The sequence below is a fragment of the Phascolarctos cinereus genome, unplaced genomic scaffold (genome assembly GCF_003287225.1).
Source record: "Phascolarctos cinereus isolate Bilbo 61053 unplaced genomic scaffold, phaCin_HiC Scaffold_9;HRSCAF=440, whole genome shotgun sequence".
NCBI lineage: Eukaryota > Metazoa > Chordata > Mammalia > Diprotodontia > Phascolarctidae > Phascolarctos > Phascolarctos cinereus.
This window is the reverse complement of record NW_027556402.1, coordinates 138,583,450-138,600,872: the sequence shown is the minus strand read 5'-3', so window position 1 is coordinate 138,600,872 and position 17,423 is coordinate 138,583,450. Positions and strand designations below refer to the sequence as shown.

Genomic DNA, 17,423 nt, shown 5'->3' with positions numbered 1-17,423 from the left:
AACTCAGTGATATGTTACAGATTTAACCAGAAGGACTCTGGATTGGGGGCCAAAAATCAGAGATGACTCACCGCCTCAATTTTGCTGTCTGTACTATCTTGATTGGTGATCTAATCAGTTCCCATAGTTTCAATTATTGCTTCTATGCAAATGATTCCAAGTCCACAGTTCTGTCCCCTGCACCCTGCTGCTTTCTCAAATTCCTGTGTAAATATGGATAATCTGCCTTACCTTCTAATAAAATGTAGCCCTTTGTAAAATGCTGTGATGACTCCAGCACTTTGAATATCAAAATTCTGAATGTAGTAATTCTCTAAAACAGAAGATAACATCTAGAGGTTCCAACTAATGCAATACACTTTTTCACCTTTTCTGGTTTTCTGTTCTTAAACAATACTCTTTCCAATACATGCAAAGATGAGGATAGGTATAAAGGAAAGAAAAATTGCCATGATAATTCCTTCTTAGGCCATGGTTAGGATGTAAATGCATTCTTATTTTCAAATCAAAGAATTTTAAACGTGGAAAGCAAATTAGGTCTCCCCAATCCCAAACACAAACTTCCTATTTTAGAAGTAAGAAAATATTGACCCTTATTGAGAAGTGAAGTCACTTATTCCAATTCACATAGTAAGATAATAGCAGTCAGGAGTAAAATTGGAATTAAAGACACTGCATTAAGAAAACAATAAGCTTTTTAAAAACCATGTTTATTTGTATCTTTAGATCTGTTTATTTGTATTTGGGATGTATTTTGCTGTACAGTGAGGAATCTGTTGAATCCAGGCCTCCCAATTCAGTTCAGTGCTTTTTTCACTGCCCTTGCTTCACATTGTAATTGCAACTCTCAGTAATGCAATATGTCAACAAGAAAAAATGAAATATTATTATTTTCACAAAAAATAAAGTTTGACACATTTTTTTGAAGTCACAACAGAAGACCTAAAAAACAACATAAAGATAGGAAAATGTTATAGTATAGTGACCATAAAACTGGCTTGAAGCTTAACATTAAAAAAAAAATTGAAAAAAAAGCTAAGATGATGTCAATTGGTTCCATCACTTCCTGGCAAATAGAGGGAGAAGAAAGGGAAGCAGTCAGATTTTATATTCTTGGGCTCAAATGTAACTGCAGACAGCAACTACAGCCATGAAATTAAAAGAGACTTGTTTCTTGGAAGGAAAACTGGAAAATCTTGACAGCATACTGAAAAAACAGAGACATTACCTTGCTGACAAAGGTTTATATAGTCAAAGCTATGGTTTCCCAGTGGCAGGTCATGGCTGTGGTAGTTCTACTATAAGTTAAGCTGAGAATCACAGAATCTACACTTTTGAATTGTGGTGCTGTATAAGATTTTTGAGTCCCTTGGACACCAAAGAGATAAAATCAGTCAATCCTTAAAAAAAAAAAATTCAGACTATTCACTTGGTTGGTCAGATACTGAAGCTAAAGTTTAAATACTTTGACCACATAATGAGAAGACAGGACTCATTGGAAAACAGCCAGATGTTGAGAAAGATTGAAGGCAAAAGGAAAAGGAGATGACAGAAGATGTGTTGTATATATTGTCGTGGCTCAGACATAAGCTCAGACAGACTTCATGAGATAGTGGAGAATAGAAGTGGCTGCATGTTATAATCCATGGAGTCACGAGAATTGGATGTGACTGAATAACAATTACAACAAATACTGTATGATTTTAAAAAGAATATTGTATTAGGTAGTCTACTCAAAGTTTCAATGCCTAGGAAAATGTGAAAATAAAGACAATAAAATATGACAACTGACACAAAGATCAATGTGCTAATTAAAATTAGTTTGTGGATAATATATTTAACCACTATGAATTTTCCAGCAAATTGACTAAGGGATAATGTGCTTAATACTATGAAAATTTGCTTTAATTTTTTTAAACCAGAACAATTTGTTTAAATATTTTGCCCAGTATAGAAAGTGTTTCCCCTCCTCTGTTTCCCTTGGCCAATATAACTTTCCTTTTTGCCAGCTGATCTATCACAAGGTTGGTGGTTTTGTTTTGTGTTTGTAATATATATTATTTTTTAAAAAACCAAACTAATAAACCCCAAATCAAATATGATTTAAAAACTTATACTAAATTTCTATTTTAATGTGATGGAATAATGATAGTTTGTGTGTTCTGACTTCATTTTGTTCAGATTTTTGTTTTTGTCTTTTTAGTTCCCCCTACTTTAAAACTTTTAAACTTGGTCATCATATTTTTTGTCTTGGCACATCTCTGCTCAAGGCAACTGGGGACAGGGTCAAGTGATACAGGGCTAAAGACTGCTACTTTCAAATACATAAATGTATTTAACATCATGGATGAACAGATAGGAAAATTATCATATTTTAAGCCTCGTATGAGACTGATTTAGGGATAGTTGACAGGTGACATTTGAATGATTAAATTTGGCGGAAGTAAAGCCCTCCCTGTTCTTATCCTTGTGAACTAAGGATCCCCAGATTACCTGCTTTGCTGTCATGAAAAGTCATGGTACTTTATAAATTGAGTCAGAGGCTTTCACTTGAAAAGTTATGATTGAACACTGATCCAAGGCAGTTCTGAAGGACTTGGGATGAAAAATGCTATCCATTTCCAGAGAGACAACCAATGTACTCTGAGTGCAAATTGAAGTATATATTTTTTCACTTTCTTCATTGCTCCTTTTATTTTTTGCAACATGGAAATATGTTTTGTATGATTTCACATATGTAATTGATATATAGCTTGCTATATCAATGTGTATGGGAGAGGCTGGAGGGAGGAAAAGAATTTGGAAATATTTTTTTAAAAGAAAAAGAAGTTATGATTGAAATACAAAATCATGGTGCCAGTATCTAGAAAGGTGCAATGGTGATGATAATATCAGACACTGATATAATACTTCATACTTTAGAAAATGTTTTATGTGCATTATCTCATCTGATCCTGATGATATTATGAATACTATCATTACTCTACTCTGTTCATCTTTACTGAGTAAGGAGCTATTCATTTTTGTTTTTTCTGACCATTGTTTCAGCTGGTGTGCTTAAGTTGCTCTACTGTTAAGTCAAGAATCCTCATCCAATTGTTACAAACATCTCATAGGAGTAGACATTTATTATAGCTACTGCTATGCTTACTATGCATTTTTTGGGGGGTGAGGCAACTGGGGTTAAGTGATTTGCCCAGAGTCACACAGCTAGGATTTATTATGTGTTTGAGGCCGGATTTGAACTCAGGTCCTCCTGACTCCAGCACTGGTGCTCTATCCACTGTGCCACCCAACCGCCCCTTTGAACACCTTTTAGGATTACCTTCATAGCACAGTATTGGGAATATCCCCAGGTGTGGCAAATCTTTGGCTTTGATGATATGTTTGACTTTTGGGAACTAGTTAAAAGTCATTCAGATCCAGATCTTTTAGCTTAAATACATAATCACAATGTACATATATCATTCGGGGTCCAGAGTGAGCGGCGATGAGGTAATCTTTCACACTTCCACAGCCTCAGATGGCCTTTTGAAAAGATCAGTTCCAACAATATTTTGAGTATGGAAAAATTATTGAGTTTTAGGCTGCGGTAGTGGCTACTTTTAAGGGTAACACTAATTTGCATGCATAAATTCAAGTATATTTGTAAAAAAGAAAAAAAAACATGAACGACATTAACTTTATAGTGACCTCATATTATGGAGGGAGAAAATAATTTAACCAGAAACACACAGAAGTTAAGTGGTACAATTGGAATATGAATTCTGAATTATGGGACAGCAAGTTAGTTCATTATGTCATGTGACCTGTTGTTTGAAGTAATCAAATGTTTTATTCCATATTCCAGAGCAAATAAAAATAGCAAATTGAGATGCTTTCTTGTCTGGAGGCATATTGTATTGCATGTTCAAATCTATTCCTCACAGTTGTTTGATTACTTCAGCTAGACATTTATCCTATACATCTCAAAAACATTACTTAATTTGACAAGCTCTTTGTCATTGTGCATAAAGGCTTCAGGGGGAGAATGGTAAAGTGTTACGTGACACATTCTGAAGCAACCTTACTTTTCCATCAAATTAGAATATAAATTAGAAATCTGAAAAACATGCAGTGGAAAACAAAAGTTATTCAAACCTGTTTGACCAATTTATTTTAAAGAATGTTGAACACTAATAAATGTCATAGCATTAGCTATAACTTTAGTGAAATGAATATGACCTTTCCAACTTAACCCAATAATCTGATAATTCTACAATTAACTTCATTTCTTCATAATATAAAAAAGCGTGTTTTTGGAGAAATTGCATTAAACTAAAGGAAAGGCATGCAAATGCTTCTTTTCATGGGTAATATTTTTTTTCTCTAACAGGCGAGAAAAAAAAATCTGTTACTAAATCACAGTCTGTTTTAGAAGTGCATACAGAATATACAAACATATAGATACGCATTTAGAATTTATAGACTTATAAGTGCATAAGGAAAATGAAAACTTGAAGCTTTGCATATAAGTTGGGTCATCATTAACAAGTCATTTACCCTCTCTCATTCTGAGTTACATCATTTATAAACAAAGGTAATCCTTATACTCCCTAACAAAGTTACTTTGAAGAATGTATGCTGTAAATCTAATATATGGGACACATGTGAATATGAAATATTATTTTATGGTTGGGCAGTTGTGACTGAGAATGTGTCTTTGAGAATCCATGGAATAGGAGTTAGGAACAACCATAGAAAGATTGAGTGGGGTGGGGGGAGGAGACAGAACCTTAATTGCACATACTCTAAATGGTCAAAATCATCTGGTCTTATTAAGTCTAATTGGTGAGTTAGTTCAACCATCTGAAAAACTTTGTAGGATCATAGGACCATACATTTAGAGCTGGTGAAGACATGAGAAGGTCATCTAATTTAACCCTGTCATTTTTAGAAATGCAGAAACTGAAGCCCAGAGAAGTTGTGATTTGTCTAAGGTCGTCCAGATCAGTAGGTGTGAGGACTGAGATTTGAGCCCAGATACTACAACTCTAAATCCAGTTGTTCTCCACTGCCCCTTGACTTTATCCAAAGCAAGCATCTATCTTTTATCTACATGGTGACTTCTTTTCACTGGAAAACTGTGATAGTAATTTTATAAAAGGGTACTCGTGTATATTATTTAATTTTTTTTCTACAAGAAAAGTTTTCTTTTCAGCTGTTTGTTCATTTATTTTTCATCTGGGCCTAAAATTTCACTGATAGGGAATTCCCAGTAAGGAACCCCTCCCCCCAAACAATGTCTAGTAGCAGATACTCTGCAATTCACCTTTAGAGTTATTTGGAGCATGGAGAGATTAAGTGGCTTGTTCAGAGTCACACAATAACTGTGTGTCAGAAGTGGAACTTAGACCCACGTCTTCCTTACTCTAAGGCTGGAACTTTAACCACTATGTAATAATACCTCATCTTTCAGATACTAATTAGCATATTAAGAATGATCAGATTCAGCCTTGGGTTAGTACTTTGAGTGCGAGATACACACACACACACACACACACACACACACACACACACACACATATGTGTGTGTGTGTGTGTGTGTGTGTGTGTTGTGGTTGTTTTTTTTGTGAGGCAATTGGTGTTAAGCAACTTGCCCAGAGTCACACAGCTAGTGAGTGTTATGTGTCTGAGGCTTGATTTAAACTCAGGTCCTCCTCACTCTAGGGCTGGTACCTATCCACTGTGCCACCTAGCTGCCCCTGAGTGCTGTATTCTTCATGTCAAGAAAGGATGAATGCAAAGTATTTAAGTGGTTACTATGTGCCAAGCACTGGAGTTAAATAATACAAAAATAAGAGCATTCTAGCCTCAAAGAGCTTGCACTCATTAGGGGGAAACATTAGATATTAATGAGTGATGGATCAACGAGGATTGTTTTGGTTTGGGAAGTCAAAAGGATAGTGAAAATCAATTGATACACCCTTTCCAGAAGAAGTAATAATATTGTTTTGATTACTATTTGCGGAGCAAAAGGTTTAAAGATAAGAATCGAGTATGTACTTGGAAAGTAAGGCAGACATCAAGGAGGTGAAGAGGTTAGATAGTTGGATGGAAAAAAAAAGCATGGTGTGGGGTGTGGAGTGGCTAGGCATATGCTGTGACTGAGTCATGAATCAGAGCAGTTTAGAAAGCTGAATGGATTAAGTAGTCAGTGAATGGTTTCTGGAGCAATGGCCAGAAGGAGTAATAAGCAATGGCCAGTGGCAAGGAGATGGTCAGGCTAAATGGTAAGATGGAGTGGAAAGCAAAGAACTAAATACAGTTTTTATAATCACTTGAATAACTTATGCTTATCTTTCCTTGGACTTGCTATCTGGAACATGGTCCTCTAAGACTTAGCGTTGGGGTAAGAAGGGTGTACCTTACAGATCAGTCAGTCTAATTCCGTCATTTTACAAATGAGGAAACAAGGCCCCAAGAATTGAAGTAGAGCAGAGCTAGAATTTTAATTGAGAATGAAAAAAAAAATCTAGTTAGCCACTTAACTCAAAATCCAGTGCTCTTTCTAGCCTATCATTATACTGTGAATGGGGACCTTTTCCATGGGAGGATTGGATGTGAAACATTCCAGCTAATTCAAATTTGTTGCACTGAAATGCAGGTCTACATTTTCAAGTCAATTCAATTCATGAAATAGTTATCAAATGTCTATTTTGAGGAAGGCTCTGGGGATTCAGCAATCTATTGGGTTTTGAGTAAGTGCTGATTTAATATTTTTTGTCATGTATGGGCTTTGGGATTCCCAGTAATGTACATATAACATATAAATATGAATGACTCTTATAGATCATATCTCCTCAGTAAAAGATTGTAATTCCCAGATAAAATGTAAATGTCAAGTATATGTTTATTTAGTAAATGGAAAGTCTTTAAGGTCTCTTTAGTTACTGTTACCAATTCAAATATGGATCATCTTAGGAGTGATGAAAAAGTAGAAAAGCAGAAGTTGTAGCAGTCAACTTTACTTGAGTTACTGACCCTTGGTAACAGTAGAAATATCTAAGATGTTTCCCAGTTGACTATGTTTAGTAGTTATATCTGATCCTTCTCCCTTCCAATCCCTTTTTCTAAGAAAGAAAGCCAATAAGTTAGAGTTCAGAACTATTTTCTTGCCCAAAGAAGTTTCCTTTCAGATATATCTGAGTAGGAGAATCTATTCTTGTATTGATTAGATTCTTACACTTTGAAGGAAAGGCATTTCTATCTAATGCATTCAGATTTTTCTTTTTATGAATGCAGACTCCAGATTCAGAAAGTGTCAGATGCCCGTAGGGGAAAAAATATTTCTTTGCTCTAAAAGTGTTTCTTGTCTCCCCTGGGCTTCAGGATAGATATTAAATGCTTCTATGTTGTCCATCTCCCTCTTGGCATTTCCCTTTCTCCTAAGAGAGGATCCTTCAAGGTATCTTGACCAAGGTATGTGAACAAGAGGGTCACATTCATCCCCCTTATGGGGCATGCTTTAAAAAAACTAGAGCCAAAGAATACTATGTGAAAACTGCCAACTGATTAAGCCATTTGAGATTCTTTATTTTATTCCTTTTCATAAAAATTGTTGGCAGAGGAAGGGGAAGGGAATTAAAAAGGCAAGCTGAGGAACTATTCTCTAGAAAACCATGATGGTGGCAATTTGTGGCCAGGACTTTCAGCATCTGGAAAAATGTCAAGAAAGATAACTTTTTATCAAAAGGCAAATTAGTTGTTAAAGCTAGTGATAATTGGCAACCAAGGTGTTTCATTATGAAATAGATTTTTTTTTAACAATCTGTAGTTAGTTACTAAGAAAACACCAACCAGAAGAAAATGTTTCAGTGCTGTGAGTTCTATTATCTCATCCTGCTTTTGGCAAGAACAGAGTAAACTTCATCCCTGTTGAAAAACATTCATGTTTTTAGAACCTAGAATCTATGCCTGCATTGATTAGCTAGGTAACTTTTCTTAATCAGTTTGAGCCTTAGTGATCAGTTGATTCAATAATAATTGCCCTAAAACTATAAATCTTATATTTTTTGCAACTTGAAATTTTTATGTCTAAATTAGCCCTCAAAAGGGTTACTTTTTTTTCGAAACTAGAGCTCAAAGCAAACCTTAGGAAGCACATGACTTGCAGCCATAGAAATGTGGATGAAGCAATGTGAAATGTGGTAATTTGTCTCTATATGTGAATGCACCTGCTGATTCTTTCAAGGAAAGGAAAAAATAACCCTGAAGACTATGTATAGTACAGCCTTACTGTTTATGAACCTCTGTAATGGTCAATAGCATGAGAAAAGTTTCTATAGACATACAACACATAGGGAGCCCCCTGGTAGTTTACATGCTTTGATATTGTTTGCCATTCTAACATTTTCCTAGCTGGATAAGAAAATTGATATGATTAGCTAGTCCTTATCTTTTCTGGAATGAAACCAAGAAGTGTTCTCTCTATAGTACTTGTTTTAAGTTGTATTCATCATATTGACCCACCAGTTTTATGGGGATCTATGGGGAAAAATACTTTTTTTCTGGGCTTATTTTAAGGAACTCTTTCCCCCCAATCTGAAAATACGCAATTTTAAAGCATACTCTAGATTTAGTGGGTCACAGTCATGTGGAAGCATGAGTTATCAGTTCTAGGAATCTAGCATGACTTTTTTTTATCGTCATTCAAAATACAAGCGGGTTTTCCCTCTGCCTAGCAAAGATTCAGATGGGGTTTACAGTAGAAAATAATGAGTCCTTCTGCTGTAGCATGTCACAAGGGAAGATAGGACAATGCTGTAGTTGTGCTGACTGCTGTGCCTTGCTTGCTGGGTAGCATGTACTCTCAGATGTCTGACAGCTCATGTGGGCTCACTAGAGACCTCTGTCATTCTGTTCTTCCTCTCTGCAGGCAATGGTTGAGACAGTTAACAACCTGCTCCAGCCACAGGCTTTGAATGCATGGCGGGACCTCACAACAAGTGATCAGCTACGTGCAGCCACCATGTTACTTGACACTGTGGAGGAAAGTGCTTTTGTGTTGGCCGATAACCTTTTGAAGACAGACATAGTCAGGGAAAACACAAACAATATTCGTAAGTGATCCTCATTATCAGGAAGAGCCAATTTCTTCCTCCTCCTGGGAAAGGGAGGAAAAAAAGATATCCCATAGGCTTGCCAACAGGTGTTTTTTTCCATTGGTTTTATATGGTTGATTTTCTATGGTTGGTGGTGATTGCTTATTACTATTCATAGGAAAAAAATACTTTCATTTTCAGATAAAGAATCTTCAAGTCATTCTGAAATTGGCATGGTGGAATAAGGTCAATCTCAAGTGAAGGAACTTAATTCTGTTTTATAGATATGGTAGTAAGACATTTCTTCCTTTTTTAGAACAGAAGTTTGGTTGGTTTTTATTAGATGAGAACTGGCATTTCTTGAAATTGACTCAAAATATAGGCATTAACCTTATAAAGAAAGCCAATAAAATTATATAGATTTTGTGTGGTATTTTAATCACAAAAAAAATTGAGGCTTTTAATTGTTTATGGAGAGATAGATAACAATTTTATTTTAGATAATTTAAGTTGATTTTAGCTTTTTAGATTAAAATATAAAATGAAAGTATGCCTTTCAACAAGGCAGTTATAATTTATAGGTTATTTTTTGTTTGACTTATTTCTCAAACAGAAATATGTTTAGATTATTTTTCTAGACAGTGGCAAAAAAAATGCAATTTAAAAAAAAAAATTCTTTCCAGAGTGCATTTTATCATTGATGTTCTTGAATTCTTGTTAACATTATGCATTTGTTTGATATCATAGACTTTTATTGCTTTTCTAAAAATTATATTTGAGTATGAATGAGGGCAAGTGCTTTGTAAATAAATAAAAGCCATTGGAGAGTTTTCTAGATTATATATAAATTCTCATAATTCCTTTATTTATATCTTTAAAGCATTTTAGATTATTTCAGCAAATATTTCTTTAAGGTAATTTTAAAAATACAGTTTCTCAGTGTATATTGAGCTTGTCCTGATGCTTTCCTGTTCTTAACAGAATTGGAAGTTGCAAGGCTGAGTACAGAAGGGAATTTAGAAGATCTAAAATTTCCAGAAAATATGGGCCATGGAAGTACTATTCAGCTTTCTGCAAATACCCTGAAACAAAATGGCCGAAATGGTAGGTTAGCTTTTTTTTTTTTAAGATGTTTGGAATTAATTTTCTCATCATTACTAGTTAATTCATTTATTCCTTACTCAACCTGTCTCTATAGTCTGGCTACCTTTTCACTCTTACTTTCTCACTACTCCCCAAAACTTAACTATTATCTCAGTCAAGCCAGTCTCACTGTCCTGTGAATGAATGAAGTAAAAATTTTTTTTTAAAAAAGGATTTATTAAGCATTTACTACATACCAGGCACTGTGATAAGTTCTGGGAATACAATTAAAGTAAGTCAATCAGTTCCCTCAGGCATATATTCTAGTAAAAGGAGACAACACATATAAGAAAGGGGTCATCAGGGAAGGCAGTTTGGGGAGTAAGAGAGGTGGTGAATTGATCTATACAACAACCAATTGACATATCCTTTCCTGAAACCATGGTGACATCGTTTTAATTACTATTCTAAGAGCAGGAAGTAAAGGGAGGCTAACACTGTGGTAACAGAGAAGATGGCAAAATTCCTTCAGGTAGACAGCTGAATGGGGTGTGAATCATATCGTGGTCTGGGGACAACTAGATAGAATAGGCTCCGTAGGTTTGCATTAACCTACTAACTAATCAGGACAGCACAGTACCAAGGCAACAAGTCCAGGGCTGAGTGGTAGACTAAGTGCCCCAAGTCCTGGACCATGAATGATTTTTGAAAGTCTGTTCCCAAAGAGGAAGATAAGTAGGACACAACAGGGCAGATGGCAAGATGGCCATCTGAAAATACCATGTTCCTTCCCCTATCCCTATGCATTCTGCCCCAACCCCTCTGCCTATTTACTCTATCATCTTTTTCAAACTCTTATTCCTCCTTGAAACTCTTTTTACTTATTCCAGGCCTTTTGGCTAAATGTAATTTTTAATTTTTCAACACAATATAGTATTTAATTTAATGCTGTTTCATAATAACTAATTTTTAAATTGTGTTACTTTTAAGGTACTTAATAAATGCTTATTGATTAATAGATTGGTCATGTTTTGTGGGGATACACAGTGGTCTTGATTAGTTCCATATCCAAATCTAGATGACCTTTTCTCTCCCCTCTTTTCTTCCTTTTCTTTTCTCTCCTCCTTTTTTCTAACTTACACTTTTGTGAGGATATCTCTATTTATAGGAAATACTACTCTGAGTATATTTTGTTGCACTTATATATTTGTGTTCTTCTACTTATTATCTCAGCCAGGATGATTAATAATACCTCCTATCTATTAGGTATACTTCTATACATAGATATAGATGTCTTGTATGTGTATAATTGTTTGCATATTGTGTCCTCCATTAGAATGTGAGCTCCTTGAGAAGAGGGACCATATTTTTGCCTTTCTTTGTACCCCCAATGTTTAGAATGAAGCCTGGCACATAGTACTTGATAAAGGTTACTGATTGACAGATTGGAGAAGAGTATTGTGTCTAAGATCAATGAAATAGTCACCTATAGAATGGAATATAGGCAAAACTTCATTGCCAAGGAATATCATTACTAATAAGCAAAAAGATTATAATATTCCCACCAGTGTTTTGTCACTTAGGTCACAGTGATTGCCCTACCCAAAATACTCACGTGCAGCCAATTATTTTCTAGTTTCTATAGATGTAATAGGTAGCATATATAAAAATCATTCAATTCTGTGATGTCTGTATTGAAGTCAGGGCTGGGCTTATCCTATTTCTACCCAACTCATGTAACTGAGACACTTAAAACTTTCTAACCTTCCTATGCAACCCACAAAACAATAAGCCATTTTTAAAAAATGATTTAAAAGCTTAGAGGGAAAGAGCTAGGGTAATTTGTACGTAATGTGAACTTTAAAATTTAATGAATGTGAAGAACTGCTATGAATTTGGCCAGAGTGTTTGAATGATTTGATAAATTTGATCAATCTATAGGAGTAAGGATTTAGCTTTGGAGGGAAGCTAAAAGGTGCATGGTACAGGAGAAAGAATACATTGGCTCTGAAATCAGAGGACTTGAATTCAAATCCTACCTATGGTGATTGCTCCCTAAGTGATGTGAGCCACTGGCTTCATGTCTCTGGGCTTCAGTTTCCTGTTCTGTAAAATTAGAAGCCTCTGAGATCTCTTCCGTCTTTTAGATCTATGTGCCCGTGATCTCAGACCACCTAGGCCAGTGACTTCATTTTGCAAATAGGGTAACTGAGGCCTAGAGAGATGAAGTGAATTGCTCAACATCATACTGGTTGTGTGACAGGTCTGGAATTTGAGCCAAGATCCTCAGAATCCCTTGTCCATCACTCTCCATCATGTAAACTATTTCTCTTTCTTGCTCCCTTTTGCATTTTATTTACATTGATTTTGGATGTCCATGGAATATATTTCCATTTTAACAAAACATGTCTTATTTATTATAGTACATATTTAAAATAAACTATTTTGCTTCATTTAGGGAAAAAATGTTCTCTTTGACCATAAGTTCTTTCAAAACAAAAGTCTTGTCAAAATTTTATGCAGTATTTTAAAGTTTAAATGCTAACCAATTCCCCCCCCCCAAAAAAAAAAAACCAACAACTATTAATGTTTCTGTTGTCCTTACTTTCCAAATGTTTATGTCCAACTTTTTGGTATCTGCACCAAAAGCAGCTGCAATGTTGTCTTTGGACCCAAGCTATATTTCAGTTTGGGGTGGGAAAGGCTCTTTTAAAAAATGTATTTGAACATTTAAAATATCTTGACTAAATTGTCAGATTTTATCAGTAAAAGAACTTATGCTCTATCTCCAGAATGGAATTAAAAACTAAAGCTAACTTATCTCTCAAGAAGAATCATAGACTTATAGATTTAGTGCTAGAAGGAACCCCCTCATTTTACAAATGAAGAAACTTAGGGAGCTTAAGTGACTTGCCCAGGGTAACACAGGTAGTAAATATATGAGGCAGGATTTGAACCCTCAACTTCCCAACTCCAAGTCCACGCGAATGAATTCCAGACGTAGTGATATGCCTGAGGTATAGACAGGGCTTCCATTTAGCCACTTTACTTTTTGTTACTTTAGTGATTTAACGCTGCCTGATAAGCATGTGGGAAAGACAAAAAAGGTAAATAGCCAGCATACCTGCCTATATGGAACAGTGCCCTAAATGTGTAGGAACTTGGTGTTTGTTGAATTGAACTGCTGTTTTTAAAATGTCTTTACCTTTTTATTGGACATATTCTACTCTCAATGTACAGTGTGGTCTGTATCACAACATTGGAAATTTAATTCAAAAAATATCCAACCAGCATTGTGCTTTAAGAGAGAACAGACTTGGTATTTCAAGTTAAGTAATCATTTCAGATAGATTACATTACAAGTGCAGTTATTACTCATTTTTCCCCCGACATGCCAACATGTACTATACATTTTTAAGCAGTTGTGTACCTGCGAATATTTTCTTTCTTAAATAGTGACTTATTGGAAAAGAATTATTACTATTTCCACATGCCTTTTGCCAGTGACGCAGTGTAGTGCAAAATGAGAGTTTGTCCTGGGCATTGTCATTAGCTAGATTTGGATCCAGAGGATTAACGTTCAAAGCTCATGCCTGTCAATTACTAGCTCTCTGATACTAGGCAAATCATTTAACATCCCTGGAATTCCTCTGCATGTGTAAAATGGAGAAGATGACTTCTAAGGCTTCTTCTAACTCTAACTCTGTGATCCTGTGTTTGTAGGTGAATAATTAAATGGGCAGTAAAACATTTTGTGATACTAGTTTATTTTACCTTTATGTTAAGATATCAATTATTTTCCCTTGCACAGATTTCCTAAAGTGGTTTGGCAAAAGTGATTGTTAAAAGCTGGAAATTTTTTTTTAAATAGTGTTTAGAGGAAATAACTGAACTTTAAGCAGAATGAAGCCTTTTAAAGTTTGTTTTTAGTTGCAAAAATAATGATAAAATTAAAGATGATTATAATATAATGAAACCTAGTAGAACTAATTAGACCAAATAGATTAATCCACATTTGAACCCAACCTTTGATTCAAATTCACATCTATTTTAGGAGAGATCAGAGTGGCTTTTGTCCTGTATAACAACTTGGGTCCTTATTTGTCCACGGAGAATGCCAGTATGAAGTTGGGAACAGAGGCCATGTCCACCAATCATTCTGTCATCGTCAATTCCCCTGTTATTACAGCAGCAATAAACAAAGAGTTCAGTAATAAAGTTTATTTGGCTGATCCAGTAGTGTTTACTGTTAAGCATATCAAGGTAAGATAATAGCACATGTAAATTTATTTTGATTATCCAGTTTATTCATATTTTTATTTCCCTTACAAAACTAATTTTAAAATTCAGTTTGCTTTTTCAATTTCTTTTATTCTATACTCTTTGACAAATTCAGTAGCTATGGATAATGCTACTGCTGAATTTTTTTTCCCTTAAGGTGTTTATTTTGGGGAGGACATGTTTCTTTTACATTTTGATCAGAATGTAAGTTGAGTGTTAATTTGGCTAATAAATTTTTTAGAGAAAAAGCTAAAAATATGGAAAATGTATAGAAAATTATTTTATTATAATTCTTATGAATGGTGTATGTATATATATATATATACATATATATATATACATATATATATATATGTATATATATATATATATATATATATATATAGAGAGAGAGAGAGAGAGAGAGAGAGAAGGACTTCAGAAAAAGGTCAATTTCTCATGACTGTATGATATTAATACCAAAGTTAATTGCCAAGAGCAATTAATTCTCTATTTTGCACATAAATGAGTGGACATAGTACTAAGACATTAAAATTTCTTTGCGGTTGTAATAAATCAGTAAAATAGATCTAATCTGGTATTAGAAAAATAAATGATCCCATTTACTTGAACTAGATGAATGCCACTTAAAAAAACTACTTCAAACAAAACCAGAATCCTTAGGGTAAGAAGTTGGATTTGGAATATGTCCTCTTAATTTATATCATTTAAAAGTTATTTGCTTGAAAATTTCTTCCTTATAGCAATCTGAGGAAAATTTCAACCCTAACTGTTCATTCTGGAGCTACTCCAAGCGTACAATGACAGGCTATTGGTCAACACAGGGCTGTCGCCTCCTGACAACAAATAAGACGCACACTACATGCTCTTGTAATCACCTAACCAACTTTGCTGTGTTGATGGCCCATGTGGAAGTTAAGGTAAGATACTATAAAACAACAGAATGTTAGGGCTAGAGAGAACATTATAATGCCATCTAATCCAGTATGTATTAAGAGATTTCATCTTAATCACAATACAAGAGTCTATACTATCCTTGATTTTGGCTTCCCAAAGAGGAATCAGGAATGTATCAGTGTGTGATCTACTTTTTCCCACTGTTCTGTTCAGGAATTTCTTTCAGTTGTCTAATCAGTATTCTTCTGCTGATTGTTTGAATAGTCCTATCTCATTCTCTTAATAATAGATCTCATCTCTTCATGAATTAAAAAACTGGTATTGAGGAAGCCGCTTCCCTCTGTTTCTCAAGCACTTTGTTTTCCAGAATAAATACCCCTAGTTTTATAAGCTTTGCCTAAAGAGGTTCTCCACATTTACTATCAGTTTTGTTACTCTCTTCCCTGAATCATCCAACAATATTTTTGTTTATCTAAAGGATCCTTAGGTATGTAAAATAAAAGTGGTATTTTAGTTGTTTTCTGAATGAATAAGGCTGTTAGCAGAAATTATAGGTAAAAGGATATTGAATACCAGCATTATTTAATTTAGAAATTTTTTATTAAAAATTTATACAGTGTAGTGAGTATTTTAAAAGGCTAGTTGTTTTTGCTCAATAGAATTGTTTAATCATTTTGCTCATCAGCATTTTATTCCTGATGATGAGATCAATTTTATAGAATATCAGGCTTAATCTCACAACCTTACTGTGGCATCTCTCTCTACTTCTTTTCAAATATGTCATTCTTTAACTTCTAGACTAAAGTTTGATTTATTTTACAAGAATCATTTGTTATAAAACAAAATGAGGATGAAGGAATATCCATTAGTTAAGATTTCAGAGAATTATTAAAGAATTTTTTAAGAAACTTTGTTTTTTAATGGATTTTTATTGATAACTTTTCTTTTTTATAACAATTGCATTTCCATCTGGATCCCTCTCAGTTATCAAAGTGTATAGTCATTGTTGTCATTTCCTTTGCATAATTCTAAATCATTTTCAAGAAAGTTGTACCAGTTCATAGCTCCATCAACAATTTTAGTGGTCCATCTTTCCAAAACCCCTCCAATGTTCATAATTTCTGTCTTTCGTCATCTTTGCCAATTTTATGATTTTTGGGTGAACCCTCAAGGTTGTTTTGATTTACATTTCTCTTACTCATTGATTTGGAATTTTTAATGGAATTGTTAATAATTTACAATTCTTTTTTTGAGACTTGTTTGTTCTTACTCTGTATTTATCTATTCAAGAATAGGGTTTTGGTCTTAAAATTTTCTATTTGTTGCCTATAAATCTTAGATATCAGACCCCTATCACAGATATTTGATTTTTTTTAAAGTGTTTTTCCCCAGTTGACTATTTCTCTTTTTATCCTAGATAAATTTATTGTACAAATTTGTACAGTTGTACAAATACTGTCCAAGATTTCAATTTCAAAAAATCAAAATAATCTGTTTTATCTTTTACAATTGGTTTCTTCTTTTGGTTAAGAATTTACCCTTTACTCATAGCTATTAAAGTCACATGACCTGCATCTCTACAATTTTTTTTAGGATGTATTTTTTAAAATTTAGAACCTTGTTCAAAACCTCATTTCTGCCAGAAAACTTTCCATTTTCAAAAAAGGTAGTTCTTTCCTAGGTTATTAATATTTAGGAAATATCAACTACTTGATTGTTATACTTCTAATCTTATAGTCGGACCCCTACTTCTTTTTAAATATCATGTTCTCTGACTCCAGACCAAAGTTTGACATATTTTACGGGAATCACTTATTTTAGGGAAAAAAATACAAGTGAGAAAATTATGCAAGTTAAATAAGCTTCCAGTAGGATTCTCAAAATTTGTGGGTTTTTTTATTATTCAACGGACACCTTTTTCTAACAACTTGTTTGTTTCATGTGGCCTATATATTTCCAGGAAGTGTTATGTGTCCTTAGATCATTTAGTCTAATATTTTATTTTACTGATGAAAAAGTTCCGGAATCCTAGAATCACAGAATTGCAGAGCTGGAAGGGACTATAATGCCATCAAGGCT

General features: G+C 34.2%; 1 protein-coding gene across 8 annotated transcripts in view; it reads left to right on the top strand.

Moving 5' to 3' along the window:
* ADGRL3 (adhesion G protein-coupled receptor L3) overlaps positions 1 to 17,423 on the top strand; it is a 943,202-nt gene that overhangs the window by 781,263 nt on the left and 144,516 nt on the right. For all 8 annotated transcript variants that reach the window (XM_078148809.1, XM_078148806.1, XM_078148805.1 and 5 more), the window contains 4 exons: positions 8,918 to 9,101; positions 10,065 to 10,187; positions 14,221 to 14,429; positions 15,191 to 15,367. In XM_078148809.1, coding sequence (XP_078004935.1) covers positions 8,918 to 9,101; positions 10,065 to 10,187; positions 14,221 to 14,429; positions 15,191 to 15,367 — 693 coding nt within the window. The remainder of the gene's footprint in view (positions 1 to 8,917; positions 9,102 to 10,064; positions 10,188 to 14,220; positions 14,430 to 15,190; positions 15,368 to 17,423) is intronic.